The 12,601-nt window shown below is 38.3% G+C and overlaps 1 protein-coding gene across 1 annotated transcript; it reads left to right on the top strand.

Moving 5' to 3' along the window:
- The first annotated feature begins 2,258 nt into the window (after window positions 1-2,258).
- Window positions 2,259-3,314, top strand: LOC106655446 (ankyrin-3-like). The gene has a single exon (XM_023463133.1). The coding sequence runs from the start codon at window positions 2,259-2,261 to the stop codon at window positions 3,312-3,314; it is 1,056 nt and encodes a 351-aa protein (XP_023318901.1).
- The last annotated feature ends 9,287 nt before the right edge of the window (window positions 3,315-12,601 follow it).

The raw sequence follows: 12,601 nt of genomic DNA, 5'->3' as shown, positions 1-12,601 counted from the left end.
TTATGTTTGTTTTCTACGCATGACGATACTAATCAAAAGTGTAGTATTGCTATAATGATCACCCAACTATCGCTCAGGAATCTCATTCGAAAGGTAGCCAAGTTTTTAAAAAACGATGTTGATATCAAAATAAAACTTTTTATTGTAAAAATTTGTTTAAAAAATATAAAAAATTGTTTGACCATTTAACATGGTTTCTTATGAGATATCATGAATTTTCGACTTGAAGTGAGCATAAACATTATGTAAAAAAAAAACAAAAAATAAATAGAAAAAAATACGTACGCACAGGAAATTTAATAACGAATAATTTGACCGTAAAAAATTTTATCGACGGTTTATATATCGAAAAATAAATTGTTATGTGTGAAAATTCGTCGGTCATCTGTGCTTACCCTGAGCAACAAACGAGCTAGAACAACAAAAATATGTGCTCATTCAATCCATATGATAGTCCACCCGCGCTTAGACTGGACCAGGTAAAACGACATCGATGACGCACCTCTATGTGCGAAGATCGAAGACTGCTGGGAACAAGTGGACGGAAGACCGGAGGTAGCAGCGTACAAGACATCGCATCGGTACAATTGCGCCTAATATTTACGCTGATAAGGACACGCGGACATCACGCGTTTACCTCATTCCGCGCAATTCGTAACACGAAGAACAGACCCCCATTGTCCGAGCAGTGCGATTTCTGCGAACGCTGTAGACCTTGGTGATAGCATACACTGGGCCTGTCGCCCATGGATGGTCGAACGCATGTTACGTTATTTTCTCAGATGTATATCGAGATCCGTGAGCTGCTGCCAAAAATTAGACGGAGACCGATTTTGAACTTTGAGTACGACAGAGCTACGTCTTTTTCATAGAGAGTATATGGCCACATCAAGATCCACGCACCGAGTATAACAAGGTTGAATTTATTGTATTAAGCGCCGCGACGAAATTGTAATATTTTGTAATTATTATGGTAAAATTAGTCGTAAGTGAAAATGTCTTGTGCGATTTTTTCTCTCCCTTACCCCGCTCTCTCGCATTCGTGCTCGCCTGACAAGGGAAGATGCGCGCAAGAATAATAGCGATAGATAGATAATAAATGTTTGGCCAAAAGGTCATAACAGATTCTTGAAAGTACAAACAACTCGATAATGCAACAGGAAAAATCGATTTTCAAGGGGTCGTGAACCAAAGTGCTCCCTCATTGGTTATTTTTCGAATCTCAACATATGCAATATTGCTAGTTCGAATTTGAAAGATATTGGTTCGCTCATAGAAATTGTACACTAAACAGTAAAAATATCTGTCGTACTTCACTTGTTCGTAATTATCGGAGTTCAACTCTCAAGGTTACAACCTCTCTGACACGTGAGCCTGTTCGCTGTTAAGCATGAAACTTAAGAATGAAATGAACCAAAGTCCATTTTAGACCCATCACGAAGTTATTTGTATGAGAAAGCAATATAATGACATCAAAATTATGCAGCAGTGAAATGGAAAATTTAAATACGCTAAAAGAGCACAAGAACCTGAATGTTCTTGAGTAGTCGAATTATCCTCGACTCAAGTAGAGTAAATCTAGAGATATCTTTGATTTTTTCGCGCGTTTATTTTCTGTCTTAAAAAGAAAATTAATCTCTCGAACGGTGTTATAGGGTTCAAAACTTTTTATTCTTCGTTTCATGCTAGACTGGCTGATTCGGCGTACCAGAGAGACTATAGTAAAATCTGTACATATTTTTGTCTCTCTACAGTATAACCTGATAGTTTCTCGGTGGACATTGAACAAAAAAAATTTTTCGTACTTAAGTTTTTGGTTTTAAACAGTTTAAATTTTAAATAATAAAATTTTTACACATTTCGCATGTGTTTATAATCGAAGTCTTTAAATTCGGCGCAGAAAAGCGTCGATTCAGCCGTGTGCTATTGTTGTTATTGCTTACTTATATTATGTGTACAAACGAGCTGCTTCTACTGCTTTCGATCGACCGTTTCAAATAGATACCAAATTCAACGACTTATTCTCTACGAAGCTCGGGCCTATTCGTATCTCATATATATCTTATATATCACGCATTTACTCTTACATATTTTTTTGCGCTCAGCTTCTCTCGAGTCTTTAATAATCTCTATATATCTATCGTATATAGAGTAAGTGAATACTCGTGGTAACGGTGAATAGTTAAAAATATCGCATCGACCGCAGCAAGTGTGGTTTTCGTGACGAAAAAAAAAAACAATCTTAAATTGTTGACGGAATGGAAGCTCAAAATTGGTGGAACTTGGTGAGAACCGAATTGAACCTGAGCGACAAGGACAGACGCCGATGGCTTGATGAGGTTTATCGTTTAATCCAAAATTGGCGGGGCCCATTACCAACTCATCAAGATCTTTTAAGGATCTGGGGAGTCGGAAAAATTGTGTTCTTTCTCGCGCTAGTCGTAATAGACAGGGACGGCAACGAGGAGGCAAGAAAACGATTCATCCAGTTTATGGTTGCAACCGGTTATAAAGACGAGCCCGGAGTCGCCCGAAACGACCAATACCAGCTGGTGCGTCGCACCACACCCATACACCTCGCTTTGTACGCGCTTAGACACGACCGTTTCGACGATTGGGATGGCATGGTCCGTTTGCTCTTTCAAATATACGACAGATTCGATGTGAACTACGTCGACGAAAATGGATTGGGATTGACGCATTTCGAGGCGGCCTTCCGCCTCGTGGATCGTCGACTCGTCAAGATCTACCTCTTGAACGGGCAGGATCCTAATATTAAGATTGCAGGTTATTCGCCGCTACGACATGCTGTGAGGAACAGAGACGCGATATTGGCCACGGATCTACTGACACATGGAGCCGATCCGACTCGGGTCGACGACGATGGATCCACCGCTCTGCACCAGATCTGCCAGAGTCGTCAGAATAACTTGGTGAAAATATTCCCGAAGGAGAGCGTCACCTGGCGGAGAGATTTTCAGGTCAATGTGTATGACCGATCGGGCAACACACCGCTGCACTTGGCTGCCCGTAACTGCAGCCCGGAGACCATCGAAAAACTGCTGAGGCTAGGCGCCGATCCCAATCTGGCCGACAATGATGGATGCACGGCTCTGCACCTCATTTGCAACAGAGACCAACCCTACAAGTCGTTGACAAAAGTCTTCGAGATCTGCGATGTATTCCCGCGACAGGTGGAGATCAATGCCAGGAACAAAGAGGGTAGAACACCATTGGACTTGTTATATCATATGGGCCATCGTAAAAATATTCAGACGTTGAAATTCATGAAGAGTCGAGGCGCCCGGCACTAGTTACCATAAGAACATCAACCATATTTTTTGATGCTTAGTGTTATTTAAGACTGCATTTTTTCCATATCGCTCCAATAAATGAAAACTTATTGATGTTCCACTTAAATTTCGTCGTTTTTCTCCCTATTTTTACTACAAACTTAGCAATCTATACAATTTTCTATTTCAAAAAAGAATGACTCATACGAAAAAAATACAGCGTGGGGACACACAGAACCTGAAACGACGTCTACAGAGTGGAGATCAAAACAGTTTATTACTGCCTAAACCGATCGTTGAAGAACTTCCAAAAAATCAATTGTTTATCTGTATAAAATCGGCAAAATCGTGGACATGATTAAAAATTCTTTGGCGCTAGAGAGATTTTTAAAGATTTAATAGGAAAGCAAATTATAATCAAAAAATGTATTACTATGATGAACATAAGTTTTATACAGATAGGTCATTTAATTACACAAAATAAAATTAGCTTCGATGAAACTTTTTAAACTTGATCCAGAATATATTCTAGAAATCTATATATTTAAGATTTTAATATTAGTGAATTAATTTTTGTTGTCTGAGCAAATTTGATTTTTGTCCAAACTTTTTCTTGCACTTGTCCCATGCCTAATCTTTACGACCATCATGGACTGACCTTTGGTGCTTCAAAAAACCTGATTTTGGTCGAAATTTCTCCTCGCACTTGTCGCATGCCTAATCTTTACGACCTTCATGAACTGTTGTTTTATGTCTAATCATTTTCGATTTTTCTCCAAATTTCTTCTCGCATTTGTCACATGCGAAATCATTGCAACTTTCGTGTACCGTCCTTTGGTGGGAGAGAAGATGTGATTTCTGTCCAAATTTTTTCTCACACGTGTCGCATGCATAATCATTACGACCCTCATGGACTGTTATTTTATGTCTAATCATTTTCGATTTTTCTCCAAATTTCTTCTCGCATCTGTCGCATACGTAATCTCTGCGACCTTCATGGACTGTCCTTTGGTGAACGAGCAAATGCGATCTTTTTCCAAATTTTTTCTCGCACTTGTCACATGCATGGTCTTTACGACCTTCATGGATTGTCCTTTGATGCCGAAACAAATGTGTTTTCAGTCCAAATTTTTTCTCACAACTGTCGCAAACGAAATCTTTGCGACCCTCATGGACTTTCCGTTGGTGCTTCAACAAATCTGATTTACTTACACATTTCTTCTCGCATCGATTGCATACATAATCCTTGCGACCTTCATGAACTGTTCTTTGGTGGAAAAACAAATGCGATCTTTGTCCGAATTTTTTTTTGCAATTGTCGCATTCGAAATTTTTTTGACCTTCATGGACTGTCCTTTGGTGCTTCAACAAATCTGATTTTTGTCCAAATTTGTTCTCGCATCTGTCGCATACGTAATCTCTGCGACCTTCATGGACTGTCCTTTGGTGCTTTAACAAAACTGATTTACTCGCACATTTCGTTTCGCATTTGTCACAGGCGAAATCTTTGCGACCTTCGTGAACTGTTTTTTTATGTAAACGCAAAACGGATTTGTGTCCAAATTTTTTTTCGCATTTGTCGCACGCATAATCTTTGCAACCTTCATGGACTGTCCTTTGATGCCGAAACAAATCTGTTTTCCGTCCAAATTTTTTCTCACAACTGTCGCAAGCGAAATCTTTGCGACCCTCATGTACTGTCCGTTGGTGCTTCAACAAAACTGATTTTTGTCCGAATTTGTTCTCGCATCTGTCGCATACATAATCCTTGCGACCTTCATGAACCGTTCTTTGGTGGAAAAACAAATGCGATATATTTCCGAATTTTTTCTCGCAGTTATCGCATTTGAAATCTTTGCGACCTTCGTGAACTGTTTTTTTATGTAAACGCAAATCGTATTTGTGTCCAAATTTCTTTTCGCATTTGTCGCAAGCATAATCTTTGCGACCCTCATGGACTGTTCTTTGGTGGAAAATCAAATTTGATCTATGTCCGAATTTTTTCTCGCAATTATCGCATTTAAAATCTTTGCGACCTTCATGGACTGTCCTTTGGTGAACGAGCAAATGCGATTTTTTTCCGAATTTTTTCTCGCAGTTATCGCATGCGAAATCTTTGCGACCTTCGTGTACTATTCTTTGGTGGGAGAGAAAATGTGATTTTTGTCCAAATTTTTTCTCGTAATTATCACATTTGTTGTCTTTGCCATCTTCGTGGACTGATTTTATGTGTAAGAGCAAACTATGTGTAGTATTAAATTGTTTCAAACACATTTCACATAAATAATCTCTGAAAGCTTGGTGGAATACTTTTCTGGGCTCGAGTAAATTTGATTCATTTTCAAACTTTTTCTCGCAACCTTCACATGGGTAATTTTTTTGACTTCCGTGAATCATTTTTCGGTGCGTATCTAAAACGCCTTGAGTCACAAATGTCTTTTCACACTTGTCACATGTGTGATATTTTCGAACTTCGTGTACTAACGTTTGGTGGTACAGCAAACTCGCTTTATGTGAAAATTTCTTCTCACACTGATCACATGGGTAATCTTTGCGACTTTCGTGGACTGTCTTCATGTGCGAGAGCAAATTATGAATAGTATCAAATCTCTTGGCGCACATTTCACACAAGTAATTGGTGAAAACTTCGTTGGATAGTTTTTGCTGCTCAAGTAAGGTTGATTTGTTTTCAATGTTTTGCTTCCACTTGTTGATCATGAAATCTTCGCGATTTCTGTGCATTAGTTTTTGGTGCATAATCAAACACGATTGATTCACAAATATCTTGTCGCACTTGCCACATGGGTATTTTCTTTGTTCAGTGTGAACAGTGAATCGGTGAAATATCATGCTTGATTTTATTGTAAATATCTGCTTACAAATATCACAAATGTATTTTTTGTCGTTTGAAGCAACAACGTCATCTTCACTTGAATTATCTATCGAGATAATTTCTTCCGATTTCTTCTGACTTTTATCCATTTTGGTGCCACGGAAATTAATAATGAGAAAAATCTATCTTTTGGTATTATGGCTTGTGTCATCGGGAAAGACAACATTCAAACTAATTTTACTTTCCTGTAAGCATGATCAATGTGTCGAGGGAATGTCTCAAAATAGCTTATGATCCTGTTGTTTACAATTAATTTGCCGATTCATCTGTTTATACATTGTTCTTACTGTGCTCGAAACAATTTGAAATTTTAACTTGACGACAATTACTCCGAGGGATGAAACTGAGTACTTAAAGATAACTCTTCATTTTATATCGAGTCAATAGATCCGTATTCTGATCTGATTAAATTTCGCCAATCTAACGCCTATTGCTCGCATGGCGCCTTATCGATTTTGGTCAAGACATTAGTGTCCATCTGCAATGCATACCGACCCTCTGTATTATCTATGGTTCCGAACTACGTCGGTCCAGCTTCGTATGCCCAAGACGGTGTATCGATGCAATCTTCCACTTAACCCGTTTTGGGCCAAACGGACGAAATTTTAGTTATTTTTTCATTCGCTGTAAACTATGTGAAAAAATTATGTAAGAAATATCAGAATAGTCATAACCGACGTAAAGTTTTATGAACTTTTCGAATCCGGCGTCAGAATTGTCAAAAAGTTGATGTGTAAAAGTTATGAATAATTAAACAATAAAAAACACGATTTTTGTTGAAAAAAAATTTGATTTGATCCGAATTTTCGAGTCGAAACAGACTTGCTCTATAGGTCTAACACGTTTTTTTTTACGTCCATGGGGTGTAGACTTAAAAGTCCAATAGTTACGATATCGAAATTCAACATTTTCTCTATAAAGTTTTTTTCCTAGGCGCTTGGTTGACATAAAAAAATTGATTAGTTCATATACGGTTTTTTTCTACGAAGCGCCATTTTCATGTCCGCCATGTTAAATTTCGAGATCGTAACTATTGGACTTTTAAGTCTACACCCCATGGACGTAAAAAAAAACGTGTTAGACCTATAGAGCAAGTCTGTTTCGACTCGAAAATTCGGATCAAATCAAATTTTTTTTCAACAAAAATCGTGTTTTTTATTGTTTAATTATTCATAACTTTTACACATCAACTTTTTTGACAATTCTGACGCCGGATTCGAAAAGTTCATAAAACTTTACGTCGGTTATGACTATTCTGACATTTCTCACATAATTTTTTCACATAGTTTACAGCGAATGAAAAAATAACTTAAATTTCGTCCGTTTGGCCCGAAACGGGTTAATGATATTTTCACAGCAGTTCAACGTTACAAAGGGTCTCATTTTTATATACCCCATGACATCACATCGAAAAAGTAAAATACATATTTCAACATTAAAATTTTTCGCCTTTTTCAAATCTGCAATAAAAAGTAAAATAAAAGTTCCCACTAGAAAAATCGATTTTTGGTTTTCTGTAGCTTTAAAGTTATGTGGACTTCAAAAAATTATCAGGGGTCAACAACTTTTTACGTGATTTTCGATGCTAAAACGACATTATTTCGTATATGGCGTACACAAATATAGAAAAAAACTATCACAAATTTTCGTAATCACGTATTTTTTTATGCTTCTAGGACTCCAAAGAACGCTTTGCCAGGACCCTTACTCCCATACCACGAAACAATTTTTGCAGTTGATTTGAGTCTGCGAAAATTTCTGAATTTGCTTATGCATTGGGGTAATGGGTGTACGATTTGAGTTCTCACATTTCAAATGATCGTTTGTTCGTCAATAAAAATAATTGAAATTCTTTTTAATAATTTATTTATTTGAAATTTATGTGGACTATAGACAATGTTAAATAATATCAAACGATGACAATGCTGAAAATATGCTAATCGGCGTCACTCGTGGAGCAACAATAACCGATGCTCAGTATTTATTTCACTCGTATAATTTATTTCATCATGAGACTGGAAAAAAAAATCATTATAGTCTTCGTTACACAAAATCTTGTAGCTTTGTTGGAGTCTTATTTTTCAGCACTTTTGTCTTTTGTTATTACATTTTGTTACAAATTTCACTTCATTGTTGTCGCTCTCCTTACGGCTTTGGCCTATAGTAGCCGCCAAGCAAATATTGAATAAATTTTTATTCGTTAGTGATTCGTCGATGATCAATTCACAGCACTCCAACGGCATCCGGCACTGCGTCATCTCCATGAGACATTCCAATGCCCAAGGCCGTAAAAATTTTCTCAGCAGTATTGCGCCCAACTTTTTATGAGCTGCGTCGATGACATTCTCGGGTAAATGGTCGAATGTTATACGTTGTGTGTACTCGTAGCGCGCATGTGTGAGTACTCCAGCCGCTTCGTCGGGTCGTAACCGCATTAAGTCGTAGACCGACAGGTTCGAACTTAGTACCTCTAGTTCTTTCGCTTTTTTCTCGTACTCTTTGTCATTGAGCCAAGACTCGTCGAGATCCGCCAACATCTCGAACAATCCGCTTTTAGCCAACAATTTCATGATCGTCAATGCGTCGCTTCGTTCAAATTGATATCCTCTCTCTTCTAGGGCACGAATGATACCGAAAACGTCAGACATCGTTTCTAATTCAAAACCATTGCTTATTTTGCGTGCATACAAGCCGTGTGGTTTATATTCGTGCAACTTATAAAATTTATTTTCGAAGTACTCGTCGAAGTCTTTCTCAGTGGGGAAAACGAAGCTAGACATATCGGCGCCATTCTGCAAAAGTACATGAACCAATTTTGGCAAAAGATTCGCCACGGCCCATTGCAGCAGTGTCCGATCCTTATCGTCTCGTACATCAACCTGTACTAGTTTACCGACTTCGTTGTTAAACTTAAAAAATTTCTCTGCCAAGTTATGATTGCGGTACCTCTTGATAATCAATTGCAGCGGAGACAAACCCTCCGAATTGGCCAAGTTCGGATCCCCGCCGTTCTTCAGAATTAACTCGACTGCCTTTTCGTTCTGGAATGCTATAGCCAGATGCAACGGAGCGGCGCCCAACTTGTTCGGTACGTCGACTCGCACTGTCTGCCGGATTTCGTCGAGTATCTCGAAGAACAACTCCATTACACCATTATCCTTGCCTCTCTTAGTTAGAAAATGCAAAGGTGCCTCTCCCTCTTCGTTGGCCGAGTTCGGATCGGCGCCACGTCTCAGCAGTAATTCGATCGCCTTCTTGTTGCCGTGGCGCGAAGCCACTTGCAACGGTGTGCTGCCCAACTTGTCGCGGACGTCGACCCGCAACGTCGTCCGCTGGCCGCAGATCGCGAAGAAAACCTCCGTCAAGTCTTCTGCCTTGCAAACGTTGTGCAGCGGAGTCGATCCATTCTTGTTGATTAGATTCGGATTTGCACCGTGTCTCAATAGTAATTCAAGTACTTCCTTCTTTTCGGTCAAATGCAGCGGAGAATCGCTGGTTTCCGACACGAGGAGATTGGGATCGACCCGGCCGAACTCGAGAAATTTCTTGACCACTTTGCAAAGGCCGTACTCGCAGGCCGCGTGGAAGTGCGTGTAGCCGGACTCGTCGGTATAATTGACGTTGACCCTGTCATAAATTTTGAAAAAGGCAGGAATGATGTAACCATTTCGACTCTTAGCCGCACGATGTAACGGTGTGGTGCGTCGCGACGTAATTGGCTCGACATCGGGCTCGTTTTTGTAGCCGCAGCGAGCCACGAACACGACGAACGACCACGACTCGTAAATGGTGAATTCTTCGTCATTGAAGGAATCCAAGATAAGACGTTCAATCTCTTCGGGTCGGAAAACGTCCCGGAGGTTAGGAAGTTCGACTGTCCAATTTGCGGTAAGAGGATTGATTTGACGAAGAAATTGATATCGATCTTCTTTGATCTCCCATTTGACCTCATTTCGTAAACTCACCAACATTTCTAAACGTTCGGAGGTAAACATTTTTTTGTACACTCACACGCGATACACAATTACTTATGATTGAAGATATTTTTTTCTTCGAGAAGATCACGCGTACACTCTTACTGCTGCGTCCTAAAGAATACTGACTTTTTAATGCACTACGACCGTTACAGAGACTATATATGAAGAACACGCGGTGGAAGCTAAACTTTCACTTTTCCCAAAAAATTACTTGATGAGATAAGTCCGATATTCGAAGATAGTCTCGTTTATACACGTGTTACGATCTGCATACGCGTGTGGAAGCTATAAAAAATATGTACAGCGAGAGGAGAAAATCTTGAGAGAAGCGGGGTGGCCTCTCGTGCGTATAACGTACACTGAGAAAAAAAAAGGTAAACTTGACTGAGCAGAAGGAAAGTAACAGCTCACGGACTCGGAGAAACATGTACACCAAAAATGTGATACGCCATCTGCTCATAAAAGAGCGACACTAGATCAGAGAAAGCGGTGAGCGCCTCATGTAAATCGATGCCGCTGCCAGCGTTGGGAAGAGGACGTCTACACAAGACCGCTAGACAGATTTCTTTATCGACATGGTCAGCATAGCCAACCTTGTAATTTGAACCGTAGCAAATGTCAACACACAATGTATTATTCTGCCGTCTACGGTTTCATGATACTGTGATTATTGGTGCTGCGATAATATGATAATAAAAAATAAAATTTAAATAATATATGCATAATTGTGAAGACCTTTTTTAATTATAATAATAAAGATTTTTAATAATGAACATTGAACATGTAAACTTTTTTTCAATCGCACATATCCTCTCATTTCATTGCATTTCAATGATAAAAATACAACTGAAAATTCTTTTTAATTTTACGTACTTTTATAGTAAAGTAAAATATAAATCATTTACAATTTGAAATTTAAAAGATGACTGCACTGGCGAGAAAGTATCAGCAGAAATGAAAAGAAAATTGCAGACGCATTATCGAACCACTATTGGCGGGATCAGCTAGCAGTGTACTTTATGACGACTTCTTTATATAAGCTTATTATTAAGTTTTTCACGATACAGGCAAACCCCGTTATCCGCGGATTCGTTATCCGCGATTCTTCGTATCCGCGGTACCCCTATTTGTGACCCAACTTCAGTATCCGCGGTTTTTTGTTTTCGTATCCGCGGTTTTTTCTGGAGGTTAACATTTTGTGCGCGTCAAATTTAAAAATTTTTTTATTATTTTTTATTTAATTATGTCTCGACCAACACGAAAAAAAAAAGTTTCAATCGAAAAAAAGCGCGATAGAAAAGTTCTTAATTTGGTCGAACAGATCAAAATTCTCGACGCGTTGGCAGCTGGTGAAAAAGTTGCTACAATCGCAAGAAGATTCAACGTCAACGAGTCTTCGATCAGAACAATCCACGACAACGAGAAAAAAACTCGAGAGAGTGCAAAATCTTTGGGGAAACATGCAGAACAATGCAAGATAAGTCATAAGTAAAATTTTAGCTGATGCAGAACAACTCATTGAACGAGCCATAAATCATGATCCAATAATGACTCGCAGCCTTCAATTCAAGCAAGATATAACAAAATCATTGCAGTGTTATGAAAGTTTATACAAAGATTTGATGCACAGAGCGAAGCAAAAAAGTTTGACTAAGTATTTTACTCGAAAATTAATAAATACTTTGATTTTTCATAAAAAAAAAGGTGTTTTACTCTTTCGTACATTGACATTTCAGCTGGACGAGGAACCGAACCCTCCTTTTCCCATAAGAACAATGCTTCGGTATCCGCGGTTTCGGTATACGCGGTACTTTTTCGGAACCGAACCCCCGTGGATAACGGGGTTTGACTGTATACATAAGTTCATGATTAACACCGATATTGTTATTGGCTAACTTGAAATTTTTCTTTTACTCTTCACATCTATCAGTAAGTATGTTAATGAAACGTTTTTTGTATCAAGCACGTATAAAAACAATGAAAAGTGACGGACTGTATTGTGTAGCTCCTACGTACAGATAAGTTATAGAAGATGTCGTGAATAATTGTTTACGTTATTTATTAGAGATTATTAGAGATAGCATGATGTCTTTACCTAAAAGGTTTTATGTTACCCTACTAAAACTTCTTACGTCAGATCTTGAGTAAGATCTTGGGTGAGATCTTGGGTGAGATCTTGTGTCAATTTCTTACCCAAGAAACTGAATGAAATGACAAATTTTTTTCATATAATTTTTTAATAAAAATCCCAAATTAATTTACGAAGTTTGAAGGTCAAATAATAATGCAAATATCATTTTCAAAGAAAATTTAATCATATTTATTTTTATTTAATAAATAAAACAGAATGAATCAATAAACTTTTATTAAACAAAGAAAAATCAACGTTGAGCTCTTTTTTTTGCCATTGCAATCTTCTTTTGTTTGTCCCATTTGGC

Source organism: Trichogramma pretiosum, unplaced genomic scaffold (genome assembly GCF_000599845.2).
Source record: "Trichogramma pretiosum strain Unisexual culture from Peru unplaced genomic scaffold, Tpre_2.0 scaffold101, whole genome shotgun sequence".
Lineage (NCBI taxonomy): Eukaryota > Metazoa > Arthropoda > Insecta > Hymenoptera > Trichogrammatidae > Trichogramma > Trichogramma pretiosum.
This window is presented reverse-complemented; position numbering and strand designations above follow the sequence as displayed.